General features: G+C 44.2%; 1 protein-coding gene across 1 annotated transcript in view; it reads right to left on the bottom strand.

The window, feature by feature from the left end:
• Positions 1 to 4,075: 4,075 nt before the first annotated feature.
• Positions 4,076 to 20,514, bottom strand: part of MTMR8 (myotubularin related protein 8) — a 37,917-nt gene continuing 21,478 nt past the window's right edge. The window contains exons 8-14 of the mRNA XM_081179321.1: positions 20,224 to 20,333; positions 19,381 to 19,506; positions 12,856 to 12,905; positions 11,094 to 11,294; positions 9,752 to 9,880; positions 8,716 to 8,842; positions 4,076 to 8,220 (exon numbers count right to left, since the gene is read on the bottom strand). Of these exons, the coding sequence (XP_081035447.1) occupies positions 7,924 to 8,220; positions 8,716 to 8,842; positions 9,752 to 9,880; positions 11,094 to 11,294; positions 12,856 to 12,905; positions 19,381 to 19,506; positions 20,224 to 20,333 (1,040 nt within the window). The 3' untranslated portion in view covers positions 4,076 to 7,923. The remainder of the gene's footprint in view (positions 8,221 to 8,715; positions 8,843 to 9,751; positions 9,881 to 11,093; positions 11,295 to 12,855; positions 12,906 to 19,380; positions 19,507 to 20,223; positions 20,334 to 20,514) is intronic.

Genomic DNA, 20,514 nt, shown 5'->3' on the forward strand with positions numbered 1-20,514 from the left:
AAAAGAGACTATGAGGCTCTCGGCAGGAAATTGAAGCAACTAAATGCACAAATTGTCATCTCGTCTGTCCTCCCAGTTGAACGACGTGGCCCAGGGAGAGAGGGGAAAATAGTGGAAGTGAACAGCTGGCTTCGCAAATGGTGTAAACAGGAACGGTTTGGATTTTTAGATCACGGACTGCAGTTTCTTGAAGATGGACTTCTGGCAAGCGATGGGCTGCACCTCACAACGGTTGGGAGGAATGTTTTTGCCAAAAATCTCAGAAACCTCATCAGGAGGGCTTTAAACTGACTAATGTGGGGGAGGGAGACAGTGCTCCTGAAGGTAGGAGTCTATCAATTAATGAAGATGATCATCCAAATGTCATAGACCAAATGGAGCAAACAGCACGCGGACCTAGTGGTGGGAGGAAAAAATCCTTAAATAAGAGACACGGGGGAATGATTAATGGACTTCAATGTCTGTACACTAATGCGCAAAGCATGGGAAATAAACAAGATGAGCTTGAGCTCTTGGTACAGCAAACTAAATATGACATAATAGGCATCACTGAAACCTGGTGGGATAAGTCCCACGATTGGAATGTAATAATGGGGGGATACAATCTATTTCAGAGAAACAGACCAGACAAGAAAGGAGGAGGAGTGGCGTTATATGTCAGGGATGTGTATACCTGTGAAGAGATCCAAGATTTAGAACCTCAAAGCCAATGTGAGAGCATTTGGGTCAAAATTAAGGGAGAGAAGAATAACAGAGACCTCATTGTGGGAGTTTACTATAGATCCCCAAGCCAAACGGAGGACATAGATGATGCCTTCCTGGAACAGATGGCCAAGCATGCAAAAGGAAGGGAGATAGTAGTAATGGGGGACTTCAATTACCCGGATATTTGTTGGACGTCAAACTCAGCCAAGAGCATAAGGTCAAACAGATTCCTCACTGGCCTTGCAGACAACTTCATTGTCCAGAAAGTGGGAGAAGCAACAAGAGGAACAGCCATTTTAGATCTGGTCCTAACCAATGTTGATGACCTGGTTAGTGGGGTAGAAGTGGAAGGATCATTAGGCGCGAGTGATCATGCTCTTCTGAAGTTTACTATACAGCGGAAAGGAGCAGCCAAGCATACTAGGACTCAATTTCTTGACTTTAAGAAAGCCGACTTCATAAAACTTAGGGAAGTGCTGGGTGAGATCCCATGGACAGCAATACTAAAAGGAAAGGGAGTTCATGATGGCTGGGAGTTTGTTAAGAGGGAGATAGTAAAAGCACAACGTCAGGCAATACCAATGAGACGGAAACATGGAAGGTGCCTAAAGAAGCCAGGGTGGCTATCTAAAGAACTTTTAACTGAATTAAGATTAAAAAAGGATGTGTACAAAAAATGGAAAAGGGGGGAAACCACCAAAGAGGAATTCAAACAAATAGCCAGAACGTGTAGACACAAAGTCAGAAAAGCTAAAGCACAGAATGAACTCAGGCTTGCTAGAGAGGTTAAAAGCAACAAAAAAGGCTTTTATGGGTATGTTCGTAGCAAAAGGAAGAACAAAGAAACAGTGGGGACACTCAGAGGAGAAGATGGTGAAATGCAAACAGGGGACACAGAAAGGGCTGAACTCCTCAATGCCTTCTTTGCCTCAGTCTTCTCCGATAAAGAAAACAATGCCCGACCTGAAGAATTTGGAGCAAATGATTCAGCAAAGGAAACACAGCCCAGAATAACTAAGGAGACAGTACAAGAATATTTGGCTAGTTTAGATGTATTCAAGTCTCCAGGGCCAGATGAACTGCATCCAAGAGTATTAAAAGAACTGGCAGATGTGATCTCAGAACCACTGGCAGTCATCTTCGAGAAATCCTGGAGAACAGGCGAAGTCCCGGCAGACTGGAGGAGGGCAAATGTTGTCCCTATTTTCAAAAAGGGGAAAAGAGAGGACCCAAATAATTACCGCCCAGTCAGTCTGACATCAATAGCAGGGAAGATTCTGGAGCAGATCATTAAGCAAACAGTCTGTGAGCACCTAGAAAGGAATGCTGTGATCACCGATAGTCAGCATGGATTTCTGAAAAATAAGTCATGTCAGACTAACCTGATCTCATTTTTTGACAGAATTACAAGCCTGGTAGATGAAGGGAACTCAGTGGATATAGCCTATCTTGATTTCAGCAAGGCATTTGACAAGGTGCCCCATGATATTCTTGTAAAGAAGCTGGTAAAATGCGGTCTTGACTCTGCTACCACTCAGTGGATTTGTAACTGGCTGACTGACCGAACCCAAAGGGTGCTCATCAATGGTTCCTCTTCATCCTGGAGAAGAGTGACTAGTGGGGTGCCACAGGGTTCTGTCTTGGGCCCGGTCTTATTTAACATCTTTATCAACGACTTGGATGATGGACTCAAGGGCATCCTGATCAAATTTGCAGATGACACCAAACTGGGAGGGGTGGCTAACACCCCAGAGGACAGGATCACACTTCAAAACGACCTTGACAGATTAGAGAACTGGGCAAAAACAAACAAAATGAATTTTAACAGGGAGAAATGTAAAGTATTGCACTTGGGCAAAAAAAATGAGAGGCACAAATACAAGATGGGTGACACCTGGCTTGAGAGCAGTACATGTGAAAAGGATCTAGGAGTCTTGGTTGACCACAAACTTGACATGAGCCAACAGTGTGACGCGGCAGCTAAAAAAGCCAATGCAATCCTGGGCTGCATCAATAGGAGTATAGCATCTAGATCAAGGGAAGTAATAGTGCCACTGTATTCTGCTCTGGTCAGACCACACCTGGAGTACTGTGTCCAGTTCTGGGCACCACAATTCAAGAAGGACACTGACAAACTGGAACGTGTCCAGAGGAGGGCAACCAAAATGGTCAAAGGCCTGGAAACGATGCCTTATGAGGAACGGCTAAGGGAGCTGGGCATGTTTAGCCTGGAGAAGAGGAGGTTAAGGGGTGATATGATAGCCATGTTCAAATATATAAAAGGATGTCACATAGAGGAGGGAGAAAGGTTGTTTTCTGCTGCTCCAGAGAAGCGGACACGGAGCAATGGATCCAAACTACAAGAAAGAAGATTCCACCTAAACATTAGGAAGAACTTCCTGACAGTAAGAGCTGTTCGACAGTGGAATTTGCTGCCAAGGAGTGTGGTGGAGTCTCCTACTTTGGAGGTCTTTAAGCAGAGGCTTGACAACCATATGTCAGGAGTGCTCTGATGGTGTTTCCTGCTTGGCAGGGGGTTGGACTCAATGGCCCTTGTGGTCTCTTCCAACTCTATGATTCTATGATTCTATGATTCTAACTCTTATAATAATTATTTCCGTACTAGTTTGTTATGGATCTTCCTTCCCTGACTTCCTTCGTCCACTCCAAATGTTACATTTCATGGCACAAGTTAAATATCTTAAAAGTTAGGGATGGCTAGTTCCCTCCCCGCACCCCAATTTCATTCCATGGATTTACTGGGTAATGCATGACTTTCTAGATTGGGCAAGGACTATAAAACCTGTGAATTTGTAGCAGGCACTGCAGTTCTTAATTCACATATTTCTCCTACTTCCATGTGACTAATGCACACACCAATGGAATCCAGATTGATTAAATCACAGCCAGGAAAAATGGATCTCAACCTACCATAGCGATGGGGAAAGCTTTTTCTCTTGAGGACTGTATTTGCTTCCAGATGGTGGTGAGTCGGGCCAGAACTCAAAGTGAACAGGTCCCCCCTGTCATTCCACCCCACTCCAAAAGAGGCTGCAGCTCAGTGGTAGAGCATCTGCTTTGCATGAATAAGGTCTCAAGTTCATCTCCAGGAAGGGCTGAAAAGAGACTCTGTCTAAAATCCTGGGCAGCTGCTGCCAGTCAGTGTGGGCAATGCTGAGCTAGATGGGGCCTGACCTGGTATAAGGGTCAAGGATCTGACTTGGTATAAGGAAGCTTCCTCTGTTTACCTCTTCCTCAACACATACAAGAAATTAGTCCAAGAACCACAGATTGATCGTTCCTGATCTACATATCAGGATTCCCACAGCTTAATCAGTATATGTACTAGGCTCTGGTGAATGTATCTGTAATGGGGGGGGGGGGGAGTAGACTGAAAACTGTGATGAGTTTCACATGAGATCAAACAAAACACCTAGGAACTCAATTTTTTTGGACTAATGATACATTACTGCCACTTCAGCAAGTTTAAGGTAATATGGAGTAATGTGGATCCCCTCCACATTGATTTATAAGAAATTCAGATGGGGATAATTTTGTAAGCTATTTGAAAACTTATCCTCTTGTTTACCAAGAACTAACATTAGAGTTTTCTATCAATCTACATGAGGAAAGGAACTTTAATACTAGATGAAAGGCTAGAAAGGCTTAGAGATCAAAACTACAAGGCTGGAAAAGTTTATTAGATTGGATGGGATTGTGTTTAACAAAATGAAGGAACTAGATATACAAGGAAGGAAAAATATATTTTAAGAGGTGTCGCCCAAAGAAAAAGATAGCAACTGGTGATCTTCTTGAAGAAATGGAAGAAAATGTGATCACTTCAGGCTAGCACAGAATGAAGATGTTTCAGTAGTGATAAAAGACAGATAATGAAATTTATGACTGAGTCTTAATGGCAAGAATCCAAAATCTCAGCAATCAGGCAAAGATTCAAGTGCTTTCAGAACTTTCTCCAGAGACATGAATCACAGCTTCAAAGCTTGCAACTACCATTCTTTCAGAAGACTGAATTTAGTTACTAGGAGATAGCTCAGTCGGTAGAGCATGAGATCTCAGAGTTGTGCATTTGAGCCCCACGTTGGGCAAAAGATTCCTGCATTGCAGGAGGTTGGACTAGATGACCCCCATGGTCCCTTCCACCTCTACAATTCTATGATTCTAATGCTGTTTTCCATTCAAATCACACTGGTCAGATAACAGGTGCTTTTACCCCAGGAAAAGGCAAGTTCATTTTGGAACACAATGAACAACATTAATACTGAAATTTAAACGGAATCACTTAGCAAATGCTATATTATATAGTAGTATTAGAAGATAATAGGTGCTTATTACAGAGGTACATTTGAATGCATAGTTTAACATTTTCTCACCTTTGACTGGAATGTCTTACTCCTACATAATTCATATTTTTAAAAGTTGCTTTCCTTTTAAAAACAGTGTAACAAAGGACTTAATTTATCTATACAGCAGGGGTGGGGAACCTCGGGCCCAAGAGGCCAGATGTGGCCCTCCAGGCCTTTTCCTCTGCTTGGGACTCTCACTATGCTGCCCCACAACATGAGGCCACCCCCCACTCAAGCCATGCTACTCACGAACGCTCTGGTACATGCTTGAGTGTTTTTGCATGGCTGGAATCTGTGCTTGAATGACAACTATGACTCTTGCTTGCCTGCATGGGTAGCTGTAGTAACATCCAACTTTTGTGCTCCTGGAATGTGGCCTGCTGAGAGTCACATCCTTACATCTGCCCTCTTTAGGCTCTGGCTTCATTTACCACCAATATGTGGCTTCTAGAAGGTTCTCCGGGAAGGAATGTTGCCTTTGGGCTGAGAAGGTTTTTGCACACCTGCTTTACAGGAAAGAAACTACAACTTGTGTGACTTTTAGTGCCCATGGATTAGCATCAATATATTTGGTCACACATTTGCTTGCTAATAATTGTTATGTATGTGTACTGTTTCAACTCTCTTCATCAGGACCCGGTGCTTAATTAGGGTTTCAAGTCCTGACTTTTCTTCCCTTTTCTATATTCTGAAAATGAAGGTTTTTTTTGTGTGTTTTTTAAAAAAGACCAGCAGGTCAAAAAGCAAACAAGCAAGATAAATATGCATTAGCATAAGCTTGCATCTTCTCTAGCAGCATATTGTTAATGGATTTCTGAGCAGCAAGGCTAAGAGGAAGTGAGGCGAAATGTTCTCGTCTAACCAGGCAGAGATTCTTAAGAAGCACCTTTATTAGAATACCAGAGCTCAGTGTCCTGGCAAAGCATATACCATTCTGGCAATATTACATGCGGAGAAAATGCCAGGCTGGTCATAAACTGTACAATATTTCAAAATGTATTCCCTAAAACACAGTCCTGAAATCAGCTGCTAATGGCAAGTCAGGAACTGTGACTAACTTATGAAGAGACTTTTTTTCTATCATAATAGGATACAGTGTTTTAGTGCCTGGAATCTCATTTCCCTGGATAAGTGCAGAAGATTCCAAGGAGCAGTGCTTCACTTTGATCCACTCCTGTTGCCAAGACTGCAAATACACAACAGTGGGGTGGGGGATGGGGAGTAAAAAACAAATGTAGGATGCTACACTGTATGTTAGTGCTTTGTGGAAAAATTAGGATTTTGCAAGTGCAAACTGTTCTTCCTCTTGTTAAGTCAGCAGGAATCTCCAAGCCTACGTATCACTATTTTACCCAATAAGGAATGTATTAAAAGAAAGATAGGGAACCTGTGACACTCTAATTGTTGCTGGAATACAGCTGCCTCTCATCTGTTCCAACCAACACAGAGAATGGCCAGGGATGATGGGCATTGGGATCAAACATCTGGAAAGCCAAGGTACCCCACCCCTGATCTATAGCATGGTGGCAGTTCACTCACTCAGATAAGGAGTGTGCCACTAACAAGCATAAAACAACACAAATCTTGTGCATCTATTTCAATAATGGTGGAACTGGAAGCACTACAAACTCATACATTTTATTTCCAAATCCTTCACTCTGGGAGGTCAATAGCAAATCACACAAGGCAATTCCCAAGAGATGAAATGGGAAACCTCGGTCCCATTTTGTCTCAAATATGTCACAGTAATCACACTTTGGTCCAGCTCAGATATTTAGGAAGCTGACAAGAGGCTTCCCATGGTAGAATAATAGGTGTGCTGCCCTCCTTCCTTCCATGCATGAACTAGGTGTTCCACAAGGTTAATGAATTCATGTGATTCATTATCCTGAAAGCCAGGAAGATTGAGAATGTGTTGTCTTATGTAACTGGGTTTCTGTGCACATGTAACACTGTAGGTGGGGTGGAGTGGAGAGTCTGTGCACCCACTCCTATACCAGCAAAGATGCACAGTAACCCAGACAGTGCTTGGACTAGACCTCCAGGAATGAGTGGAAGCTAAATGGCATGTCACTGAGCAGCCAAGACTTTAGATGCTTTAAGACCTTTGACCATAGTCTATCGCCACTTCATCTACATGCCACAATATTATTCAAGCTCATTAACATTGATAAAGATATAAACTATCTGCTAGACAGGTTCAAAACAGGTTGTTTTGTGTTTTAAAAAAGGTATCAATAAAAAAGATCACATACTTGCACATTACAGCCACATATCACAGTAATAAAACATCACATTGCTAATGGTTGGACACGACCGTAATCTCTAGTTAAAAAAAGAACAAAGAACAAAAAAGGCACAACTGCTTACAAAAATATGTGCAGGGGCCAGCAAATATTAACCCAATGTTGCCACTGAATAGAATTCCCATGCAAGGTGTCAGAAGCCAGCCAAGGAAAGCCTAATATGGACTGGCATTTTCTTCCATTCGCTAGTAGCTCACAATGCTTTTGAATCCATGTATCTGAAACCTTGTGGCTTTAAAAAACTTCCTCATCTTGGAAAGGGCTACCTGCCTCAGAAGCCATGTGTACTTGCACCAGAAAAAGGAACATGTGTGGCTGTTCTGGAAGATATGCCCAGAAACTATTTGTGGCAGCCCAAAAGCCAGCCCCATGCAAACCCATGGGTTGCTCTTGAAAGCCTTTGAACACCAGCCTCCTCCCTTGCTTCCAAAATACATAACACAACACTTAGCCATACGTGAGTGAGGTGGCTCTCCCAGCGCCAGGCCACAGGTCTTGCATGCTTTATTGCCAATTTTCTATGGCTCAGGGCAGATGCAAAGATCAGTTCAATGGAGATTTCTTGCTCGAGCCTCAGGCTGGATGGTCCCATGGATGCTACTGCTGCTGTCGCCACCTGGAATGTCGCGGGGATTAACAAGACCCTCTTGGCTCTTCAGCTGCTGATCAGGTTCATCTCCCTCCTCCCTTGCCAGGATGCCATTAGCCAACAGGGCAGGAGGCTCATCCTCATAGTCCTGGGGTGTGTTGAGCATTGGGGACTTGGAACAGACAGTTGATGCAGTAACCATTTTGGATAAGATGGAAACCTCATCTGGCAGCGGTCCCTCTAAGGGAGGCAACTTCTATATCAGAAGAAAGAATGAACTATGAGAATAAAAGCATTTTTGAGACCAGCATACGGAGCATCATTGCTTTACAAATATCAGATCTTCTGTTGAAGCAGGTCGGAATGGAGGAAGGAAAGCACTTCAACACCTAGCTGATATTATGTACCTATTGGGTAACATCTTGGACTAACCCTAACTGGTCACAGTAAAATCGGCAGACAGCATTATTAAAGATAGAATTACAGAGCACTTGGAAGACTCCCACACAGCTGGTAAACCACCAAACCAAAACACAGCCCACAGTAAGCTTCACAAGTACTGTGGCTTTGCCGGCTGCCTAGGACTGCAAAGGCATGGATATACTAAGGCACAGTTTGGGATAATTCCACACCTACCTTCCAGTGAAAAGTGCCTCCTTTTTCCCAATCTCGGTTGTATTGTGAAGGCCTGCATTGCAAGATTAGGTTTTCTTTTTCTGAACACGTATTTCATTGCTGTTGCACTACTTACATTTTCCAAGTCAGTAGCAACACCCTCCAGCTCCACTTTCTGGCTGATGCAGCCAAGGAGATGATCCAATACACACTGTTTTGGGTGCATTCCTTTGTCAAAGCGGTTATACATGCCACACCAGAACCTCAAGGAAAGGGGGAGAGAAAAATAGAAACTAAGATCTGTGAAGGGGATGATGATGACGACAATGTAAGTGTGTTTCCTTATTACAGAAAGCGATCTGAAGTTTTTATAAGGTGTAATAACCCCCATCCTCCTCATGTTAAATAAACCTGATAGGAAGAGGTACACTTCAGAATTCAAAAGAGTTTTCAACATTTGATTGATTTAATATTTGTATGCAGCTCTTCCAATAACACTGAACTCAAAGCATCTCACAATAACAAAGCATTAAACATTGGCAAACATTTCTCTCTGGGAAGGGGCTTCTTCACCCAGTGAAGCAGCACAATCCCAGGCAACAACTTTTTTCACAGTTCTGGCCACAAGGGAATTGTGTCCATGCCTTTTGATAGACAACACTGTGTACAACAGTATACACAATCAGTTATTTCTACTGGAATTGCTTCTAGTGAAGGATTTCAAACATGCGTTTTCCTTGTTTTGAGGTCAAGCAAAGCAATAAAATTTTAATTTTTCCTTACAGCAGCCTTCCCCATCCTGGTTCCTTCCAGATGTTGTTGGACTATAACTCCCATCATTCCTGCCTATTGGCTGTGATGCCTGGGGTTGATAGGAGTTGTAGCCCAAAACCTCTGAAGAGCACCAGGACTGGGGGAGGCAGCCTTAGTCTCTTCATTTTCATTATGCAGTTACAAAATTAAAGCAGAATCAGCAATGGGACAACTCAAGAGTCAAGGCAGCAGCAAGGTTCCTTGTATCTCTAATTACTTTCCGCCAATAAGCAACTTTTGTTGTTTAGTCGTGTCCGACTCTTTGTGACCCCATGGACCAGAGCATGCCAGGCACTCCTGTCTTCCACTGCTTCCTGCAGTTTAGTCAAACTCATGTTAGCAGCTAATAAGCAACTTACTGGAAACTAAATGGCAGTGTGTTCGGCCGGAGTTCCTTGTAAGCTGCAAATCCCTTATAGAGAGGGTTTCTGAACTCCTGCTTCTTCTGGAGAAGGAAAGGCCACAGGGAATGAGTCTTCTCAAGGATTCTAGGAAATAAAAAGTGAGTGACTACAGTAGCCAGTTTTTGATGATAGGAGATATAAACAAAAGGATCTAGTGAAGCAGAAGGGTGCTATAGAGGGAGAGAACTGCTGCAATTCAGCCAATCATAGGAAAGAACTAAAAGTGACATAAAACATGCTGCTGCCACCAAAAATGGCAGCCCTGTGTCAAGTTCCTGCGTCCCTACCATGAAACATCCCTTTCAATCTTCCTGTCACCATTACATTGTACACTTTCCCATCTGCAGTAAAACGAGGGAGGTGAAATGAGCGGTGTGGTAAGATCAGAACACAGGTTAGTTTCTTGGCATATTACAGAAGGATATTACAGGGGTACCACATTCAATGGCACGCCCAAATTCTTTGTCATCTGTAACTCTATCCATATACAGTCCCCCTTTACAGGTCTGGGATAGCAGTTCATAGGAGGCAAGACACACCATTGGGGTCTAGTGTCAGCTGCCCTCTTATCTTCTTGAGCTTCCTGCAAATCCTGAAGGTTCACATGGAGTTCCAAGAACACACCTCAGGCTGCTTCTGTGCGGGAGAACATTATGCAAATACCCTGCTGGATGAAACCAAAGGTCCATCTAGTCCAGCATAATGCTCACCAAAGTGGCCAAACAGATTCCTCAGTGAAGCTCACAAGCAGGACATAAGGGCAATAGCACTTTTCCTGCTATTACCAACTGCCCAGCAGCTGCCTCTGAACATGGAGGTTCCATACAGCCATCAACTTCTCTCTTATAGATTTGTTTAACCCCCTTTAATGCCATCTCTAAAATACTTTCTGACTCAACGGGACAATGCATTTAAGAAACACACACACATTTGCAGGGGCCTCAACTAATGTTTTTAGAGCATTACAGTGGTACCTCGGGTTAAGCACTTAATTCGTTCCAGAGGTCCGTTCTTAACCTGAAACTGTTCTTAACCTGAAGCACCACTTTAGCTAATGTGGCCTCCCACTGCTGCTGTGCTGCTGGAGCACAATTTCTGTTCTCATCCTGAAGCAAAGTTCTTAACATGAAGCACGATTTCTGGGTTAGCGGAGTCTGTAACCTGAAGCATATGTAACCCGAGGTACCACTGTACTCCCCAGAGTTCAGGTGGGTTTAGGGAAATTATTCCTTCATTTTAATAGTCAGGGAACAAAGGAGAAAATACTGAATTTTGCCGGCTGGAAATGCCAACTCACTTCATATCTTCCCGGTCCTTGTGACAGGTCCCCAGGAAATTGCCGAACTGGCAGGAATAGACGTGATCGTGAATTTCAAGAAGACACCGCTCATTAAAACCAAATGCACAAGGAAATTGTTGCATGAGCTGCCAGGTACATTCAATGAACTGGGTGAAGACAGGAGACACTTCCTTGGGGTCACCTTCTAGGTGGCCACACCTGGAGAGACAGAAAAGTTTGAGGGTATCATCAAAAGCATTGCTGAAGGAAGACAATAGATGTTTAACCTTCAGTGGATCCTCATCCTTCACCAAAGAATCTGGTCAGAGGTGTGGAGAATTCAGTTATCCTTCACAAAACTTCTACTGTAATTTTAGCTGGGGGTAGGGAAAAGACACATTTTTAGGACCTCAAGGAGAGAATCAAGAAAGGGGATTATCTGGTGGAGAAGTAGCAGGAATAAACACTCTGGAGAGATTATTCTGATAGACCAGCTGACCTTATGATTATTGGTAAGGAGGTCTGGGCTTATCTGATGACTAGACAGAAGTTCAACCTGTAAAATTATGTGTGCCAGTTTGAACTCCCTGAAGGAAAGGCACAATATCAAAGTACTATTATGGTGCCTTGAATGATTATAGCAATATCACTGAATATTCTGTAACAACTAAGATGTTAGTAGGCTTTTCTATGGTGACATTCATGCAACAAGTTTTGGCTTAGCGCAGAGCTGGCAGGGAAGAACTGGGTAAGAAGTGAATGATCTTCCAGGGTTCTAAATTGTGTGAGGAAACTTTGTGGATAGAAACATTTTCAAAGCATTTTATTGGTTCTTATATTTTATCTCATCTATATTGTTGTACACTACCCTGATATTTTATGATGGGGTGGTGTGTGTATGCGCATGCGTACAGGCAACTCCCCACTTGCACACGATCAGCATGCGTGTGACTGACTTGCGCATTGTTTCTGGTAAGAAAAGGGGGCAAGGCGGGGACAGAACAGGCTGGAACTTGTTTGTGCATGTTCTGATGATGTGTGCAGTGACCAGGAACAAAACCCCTCAGTAAGTGGGGGACTCGTGTGTGTGTGTGTGTGTGTGTGTGTGTGTGTACACACACCACCCCTGCTTGATAAGGTTATGCTTGGGGATGGGCCACAACCCAGTTTTAGAGCATCTACCTTGCATGCAAAAGGTCTCATTTTCAATCTCTGTTGTCTCAAGGTAGGCCTTAAAAAGGCCCTGTGTGCTGTCCTGTGTAGATAATACTGAGCTAGATGAACCAACCATCTGACTTAGAAAAAAGCAGCCTCCTACATCCCTAATTGGTGAGGGGTTTAGAGAAGCTGCACAACCTCAAAGGCAGGACTGAGTGTAAAAAAACGTAGTCCTTTGCAGCCAAGCAACTCCAGTTGCTAAGCTGGATGGGAGAGCGCTTAGAGAAGTTTGTCTTATCTGTGGAATTTATTAGCACAAGTCCTTATCTTTCCTTGTACCAGTTCCACTCTAAGGAGTTCATCAGGTGCTATGCAGAGTTTCTCTCTCTGCATTGTATCCTCACAACAATTCTGTGAGGTAGGTTAGGCTGAAAGCTAGTGGTTCAAAGTCACCCAATGAGCTTCAGTGCTGAGTAGGGATATAAATGTTGATGTCCCTAGTCATACTACAGCCCCTTAACCACATTGTAACATCAACGGAAAGCACTTGGCCAAGAAGAGCATATACAAGAAGGATCCCCTTTCCAGACATTCTAATCTTAGCACACAATTTGGATTTTACCTGTGTGAGAACTTGTGGCCCATTGCAATCCATTCCTTTTCTATCAGGACCTTTAATGATAAATTAGAGACAGAAATTAAATTACAAAGTGGCTTACAAAGAAAAATAAATGGCACCATTCAGGGCAGCATATCAGGACTTACTTCGGGCTAAACAAGTGTAAGACCAGGCTACCAGGTCCATCAGAAAAACCAACTGTGTCTAGACACCGTCCATTTGACCTTTCAGTGTGGCAGCACCTACACTCTGGAACTCTGCCCATTAACATTAGGAAGGTGTCCTTGCTGTACTGTTTATAGCACCGGCTAAAACCTTTTCTGTTTAGGCAAGCCTACTACAGTATGTAAAGCTGACATGTAATATTATTTTATAACGTACCGTATTTTTCGTCCCATAGGACGCACCTAGTTTTTTTTGGGGGGGGAATAAAGGGGGGAAAAATTCCTTTATTTCCCCCCCAAAAGCAGGTCGGGGAAACCGAACCAGGTCGAGGAACAGCGGGATGGCGGTGCTGCACCTCCCTGCTATCCCCCGAGCTTGTGGGGCTGGCCGATGTCTGCCCGGGGCGAGGGGCGTGCTGCTTCAGGGTGCCCCGCCCACCGGGCGGCAGGCTGCTATCTGCAGCGTGGGGAGCCCTGCGGGGAACTCCTGCAAGGCTCCCCACGCTGTGGATGTCTGCCCAGCGCGGGGGGTGCTCTGCTTCAGGGCGCCCCGCCCGCCGGGCGGCAGGCTGCTATCCGCAGCGTGGGGAGCCCTGCGGGGAACTCCTGCAAGGCTCCCCACGCTGCAGATGTCTGCCCGGCGCGGGGGGCACTCTGCTTCAGGGTGCCCCGCCCGCCGGGCGGTAGGCTGCTATCCGCAGCGTAGGGAGCCCTGCAGGGAACTCCTGCAAGGTCCCCCACGCTGCGGATGTCTGCCCGGCACGGGGCGCGCTCTGCTTCAGGGCGCCCCGCCCGCCGGGCGGCAGGCTGCTATCCGCAGCGTGGGGAGCCCTGCGGGGAACTCCTGCAAGGCTCCCCATGCTGCGGATGTCTGCCCGGCGCGGGGGGCGCTCTGCTTCAGGGCGCCCCGCCCGCCGGGCGGCAGGCTGCTATCCGCAGCGTGGGGAGCCCTGCGGGGAACTCCTGCAAGGCTCCCCACGCTGCAGATGTCTGCCCGGCGCGGGGATCGCTCTGCTTCAGGGTGCCCCTCGCGCCAGGCGGCAGGCTCCTATCCGCAGCCTAGACATCCCTGCGGGACCTCCCGCAGGGCTGCCTAGGCTGCGGATGTGTTCCCGAAGCGCCGGGCACTCTGCTTTCAGGGCGCCCGACGCTCCGGGAAGCAGGCTGCTATCCACAGCCTAGACAGCCCTGCGGGAACTCCCACAGGGCTGCCTAGGCTGCGGACGTCTCCCTGAAGCCTGGAGGGCGAGAGGGGTCGGTGCACACCGACCCCTCTCGCTCTCCAAGCTTCAGCAAAAGCCTGCATTCGCCCCATAGGACGCACCCAGATTTCCCCTTCATTTTTGGAGGGGAAAAAGTGCGTCCTATAGGGCGAAAAATACGGTATATTTAACTGCTGGTTTTATTTATATTTTGGGTTTCTGTTTTACAGTAATAGGTTTTTAACTCTGCTTGCGTTTTATTTATTTATTTATTTATTTATTTAAATATTATTATTATTATTATTATTATTATTATTATTATTATTATTATTATTATTATTATTCCACCCTATACCCTGGGCTTTCAGGGTGGTTCACAGAATAAAATCAAGATATAAAACTATAAAATACATAATAAAAATAACAACAACTCAATAGCACCCCCCCAAAAAAATACATTTTTAAAAGGGCATAGGATGTAAATCAGATTATTGTATATTTTATGTAAACTGCTTAGAGGTGTGTTTTTTAAAAAATAATAATCAAGAACTATGCAGATAAATAAATTTTAAAAATCGCAAGCAATGACTGATCTATCTGGAGCAGGAATTGGGCAATTTTTAACCCAACGGGGCTCTGAAGCAGGAAGAGGGAAAAGAAATCCTCAGCCCACATTTTTCAGTAACTGAAGACCCCACTCCCTTTTCCTGAGAGTACTGGGACAGGTCTTAAGTGTGCTCTCACTGTGTTCTGCAGTCCATTTCAAATGCTGCAAGTCATTCTTAATAAGGCAAGGGTGCCCTCCTGGATGCAAATTATCCAGAACAGTCTTTCCCAAACTTGGGAGTCCAGCTGTTTTTGGGTTACAACTCCCATCATCCCTAGTTAGCAGGACCAGTGATCAGGGATGATGGGAACTGTAGTCCGAAAACAGCTGGAGACACAAGTTTGGGAAACATTGATTTAGACAGAGGACAAGGGAGTAAGGTTTCTAGGGCAGAGTGCAGTTAAGCATTTTGGGGGGACAACAGCTTTTGCTTTTAAATTGTGGATATGTTTGTCACCCCTGGGCTCCTTTGGAAGAACAGTGGGACATAAAGCCAACAACCAAGATAGTGAACAGCAGCAGCAATAAGCTCAAGCCTCAGTGCAGGAGCCACCTCAATGCTCTCCCCAATATTGCTCAGATTTAAACAAATTACACTAACACAAATCAATCTGAAGTTCTTTCATTTAAGATTTCTAAAGGTTCTCCTCCCTCCTAAATACAGAGAAAGCTTAAGATTTGGGGGGGGGGGCTAGAAATCATACCCGCTGGTGGAGGAATGGCTATGAAAACTAGCTACGAAGAATGGAGAAGAGGGTCTCATTGTTAGCACTGGGACCCTCTTCTCCATCCATGGTAGCTAATTTTCCATAGGAGTTGGGATGGGGAGAAGCGGGAAATGGTAGCTACTACGAAAGCAACAGCGTGACGTAAAACAACAGAAGCCAAAAAGGTAGCTAATTGTTCCTCTTGCACTGTGAATAAATGTCCTGATTTTATTATACCATTGGTGTGTATCTAATTAACTTGGAAAAGGGTCCAGTGCAGCAATGGCAGCAAACAGCAGCATGAAGCCTAGCATCAATAAATAAAGACGCAGTCAATTCAAAGATCTTCATCGTTAATTGTATCTCTCTACTACCCGAAAAGTAGCTGCTTGATAACCTTTGGAATATCATAGCAATTTCAGTTCTTTGTTAAATCATGAAGCTCTTGCCAAATGCAGGTCGTTTCAGGGCAAGATCAGAACATCAAGAATTCTGAACATCAGCGTCATGGAGATGCTTTAATAGGGTGAGCATTGTGTGCAAAATAGCTCTAAGTGCCTGGCTATACATGAGGAATGAGGCAGTATAATTCTGAACTATACCACATCATGTATGTGTCATATTCTTGAATGCACTCCCACTCCACAGAAAGCTTAAAGCATGTAATAAACAAGTACTTCAGCATGAAAGATTTAAACACGGCCCTTTCCCTAATGTACTAGTGTGCTATAGGATTTTTTTATATATAGGGGAGGGGGAAGAATGAACAACTCCACCTTCAGACTGATGTGGTATAGCCCGGAATTCTACTACCTCATTCTGCACAAGGGAAGGAGCAGCCTATTAAAGGACTGTTAATATAGCCAAGCAACATTTATCAGATCTCTTACAATATTTTCCTCTGCAGGAGGGCTTCTAGAAAGATGCCCAAGGAAGAAATGCATGTGGAGACACAGTAGATCTGAAAAATCCTCATTTCCCTTCCCACAAGTGATTTTTGCTTTCAAAAGCAACACCACCACACATTTAGATTTCCAATTCTAAGACAAGCATTTCTACATGATATGGGATTGCTCCAGCAGCCCTCCCATGGAAGAAAACAGAAAACATACACAGATGCATGACTCATCTCCTCGAAGACCAATTTATGTCAACCTCAGAGCGACATAAAAAGCGAAAAACCATTTAGAATCATGAAATGCCTCCAGTGAGTATTTTTTAAGTGCCTGGAAGCATTCTGAGGTACACCTTGGGATCAGATTATGCAGTGCCGCACATATGCTTGTATCTTTAAATATATGAAATGCTTGTTGGCAACGCTGTGCTTATACAATGAGCATATGCATCTCTAATGTAGGACAGACCACGTCAACTTAGAATCCTGACTGTGTGTAGCCCATGATATGGAAATTCAGCAACACATTCCAATATGTAATATCGTTCTTTTCGTTCAAAATAAATCTACCCTCTAATAAAGCCACACAAATATGAATTTGAATCTGATAGCCAATATGTAATGAAATCTTTGAAGCCAGAATGAGTCATATTTCTGTCATCCATTGTGCTGTTTATTTTTAGACTGCAAACCTGCATTCACTGTGGTGTGTGTGTGTTTTCAAAATTAGCATTTTAACTGCCTAGTAAGTGTAAGGAAGCTTTAAAAATAATGCTGGTTGTGATTTAACATACAGGTCATTTTGCACAGTAATTCTTCAGCATTTTGCACAGTAATTCTTTCCTTACTATGTCGAGTAGCAGTAGCAGATATCAGGCAGACATAAGCTGATGCATATACCGTATTTTTTGCCCTATAGGACGCACTTTTTCCCCTCCAAAAATGAAGGGGAAATGTAGGTGCGTCCTATGGGGCGAATACAGGCTTTCGCTGAAGCCTGGAGAGCGAGAGGTTCTCGCTCTCCAGGCTTCAGGAAGCTCTGCACAACTGTCCGGAGCCCGGCGCCAAGCCGCGCTGGCCTCCGGAAGGTCGTGCAGAGCTGCCTGCCCTCCCGGGCTTCGCGCAGCTGTGCGACCCTCGGGAGCCCGGCGCCAAGCCGCGCCGGGCTCTGGAGTGTTGCGCAGCGCTGCCTGCATTCCGAAGCCTCGGGCGCGCTGAAGAGCGTGCCTGGGCTTTGCACAGCTGTCCGCAAGCCTGGGGAGACCGGCACGGCTCCCTAGGCTTGCGGATAGCAGGCTGTTCTGGGGGCTGGGGTCGGGGGAAGCTCGGGCTTCCCCCGCGCCAGCCCCGTGCCTGGGGGGGGAAAAATATTTTTTCCCCTTTATTCCCCCCCCAAAAAAAAACTATGTGCGTCCTATAGGGCAGTGCGTCCTATAGGGCGAAAAATACGGTAGTTGCTAACTTTGTTTACTTTATAATCCTAAAAGGCAGCTTACATTACAGGAATTTGAAATCACAAGTCCCCCAGCACAGTTCCTCTAGAAGGTTTTAAGCCGTTTTCCTCAGTGGATTATAAAGCTGTAGCATTCAAAAAGAATCTTGTTGTAAAAACTGGGGAGTAAACCCAAAGAGTGCTAATAAGCAACCTAGTACAACCCTTCACTTCAGTTCTCAAAGAATGCTAATAAATGAAACAATCTCAGTATCAGCTATCATTCTTGGTTAAAACTGAAAGGGAGAGAAACAATTCATTATGGTGGTCTATCACACATACCCTCAGACTGAATAAAGACAAACATTTACGCAGAAGTTTAACTGCAAGAATAGATGGCTTTAATTAAAAAATATGTATGAGCTGTATGAAATAAGGGAGAGCCGCCCCCACAACTCACATGAGTCTTTACTTCAAGTCTTATCAGACTGATGTTATGTTCATATGTGCACAGAGAAAAATGCCCTGCAAGTTCAAAGTATAAAATAGTGACATTGATGCATACTACTGCAGTAAAAGTGCAGCCCTGCCCAGTGGAACGGCTTTGCCTCCCATCTGCTTAGCTGTGGAAGAAGGAGAGTAGGCACAACTGCACATCACTGCCTGGCCCATAAGCATTCTGTTAGCTGGTACCAGGAACTGCAGCTGCCCATGCCATAACTTGCCTGCTCACCTTCACTCAGTGCTCCTGAAGACAGTTCAAGAATGTCTTATGCAAATTAGGGTAAATTTGCAAAAGATGATTTGTACTGGATTTCATTTTGGATCAGAACATTTTCTGATGCCCTAGAGAGTGTTCTAATTTAGCTTGTTTATTTTACATGTTTTCAGTAAACAAAGCTAAAACCTTTGAAGTTGTCAAGCTTGACTAATACTGTATTTGCAATCAGTATTCATTAACTTAATTAACTTATGAAACAGAAAAAATTCTGTTGAGACATAAAGCACCCCAAAAAAATTCCATCCCACATCACTGCTTGAAAATACAGTGGTACCTCGAGTTAAAAACTTAATTTGTTCTGGAGGTCCATTCTTAACCTGAAACTGTTCTTAACCTGAGGTACTACTTTAGCTAATGGGGTCTCCTGCTGCTGCTGCACTGCCAGAGCATGATTTCTTTTCTCATCCTGAAGCAAAGTTCTTAACCCGAGGTACTATTTCTGGGTTAGAGGAGTCTGAAACCTGAAGCGTATGTAACCCAAGGTACCACTGTATATAAAGAAGTCAAGGGGCATGTCATATATGATATATTAGAATCCCCCAGTCCCACCACTGTTCAAATTAATTAGATTTGTCATGTGCAACTGCACCATGACTTCTCCAAATCACAAGCATTTAACAGACGCAATCAGATGCTTTAATTAGGATTTGTTTACACATAGACCAATTCTAAGCATTTACATGAATCGACCATATGGTTTAAAAACAAAAAAGCGAAGACAGATCTTCTCCGGCTCTTACCATAAATCCCTTAAAGGTCCGATAAAAGGGGTCCAAGAGGAGGCTGGCCACTGAGCAGACCTGGGCAGTGCGATCCCAGCCATCAGAGCAGTGCACTAGGACAGTGGCACCTTCATCTTTCACTGCCTATGACAGGTGAGATGGCACACACAAATAAAAACATACCATATAAACCTCCTGAACATTTCACAGCAAAATATTTTGACTGCTGCTTTAAATAAAATGCTGGATTACATGATACCAATATGGAGAGAAGGCCAAACAATGAACTATGAAGCAGGTGGAGCCTAGAGGACAGATGGGGAACCTGTGATCCTTCGTACTGGACTACAACTACCATCATCCCTGACTGTGGACCATGCTGACTGGTGCTGATGTGAGTTGGGAGTTCAGCAACATCTGGAGGGCACAACATTTCCCATTTCTAGTCTACAGAACACATGATCCCCTCCAACATCCCCCATTTAAGTAGGTGGCCCTCCATTTGTTTTTAATAGCCTGGATATGAAAAAAAACAAACCTATGATTTCCCCTCTATGCTTCTTGCCATCAAGGACTTTAACGATCTGTTAGTTTTTTCTGCTGCCCTTAAGAGTGCCCCAACACTGAACAACTTCCTAATCAAGCTGAATAGTGGAACTGCCTCCTCTTGAGCACACTGAAGTGCCAATTCCATGTAAAAAGTCATGGAACTATGACAGGTTTAACACAGAAGACCTACTTTCCCTAGTGTTCATTCAAGATCTGCCTCGCCCAAGCACAGCCCAAGCAATAAAGCTTTCACTCCTGCTCTCCCATTTCTCTGATGACGTATATCTTTGGAAATTCAGAGGTGGGCCTTACCTTAGCAAGAAAGACACCAGCATCCATTACAGCTTTAATGTGCCGTAACCAGCCAGAGTTCTCTAAGCCAGTAAGGAAATCACTCATTGAAGGAGATTTCGTTTCACACACTAAAGGAACAAAAGCGGAAGGTATGATAAACATACAACTGTCTCTATCATTATGGAAGTTTCTTCCAAGCATTGAGAAATTGTTTGTGTGAAGGCCACTCAGAAATTGCTACCCAATATAAATTCCTCCTTCATGTAGTCAGAAACTAGGGAGTCTTTCAGCCATGCACCTTGCAAAAGG

This window comes from Podarcis bocagei, assembly GCF_964188305.1.
Source record: "Podarcis bocagei genome assembly, chromosome: Z".
In the NCBI taxonomy this organism is placed as follows: domain Eukaryota; kingdom Metazoa; phylum Chordata; class Lepidosauria; order Squamata; family Lacertidae; genus Podarcis; species Podarcis bocagei.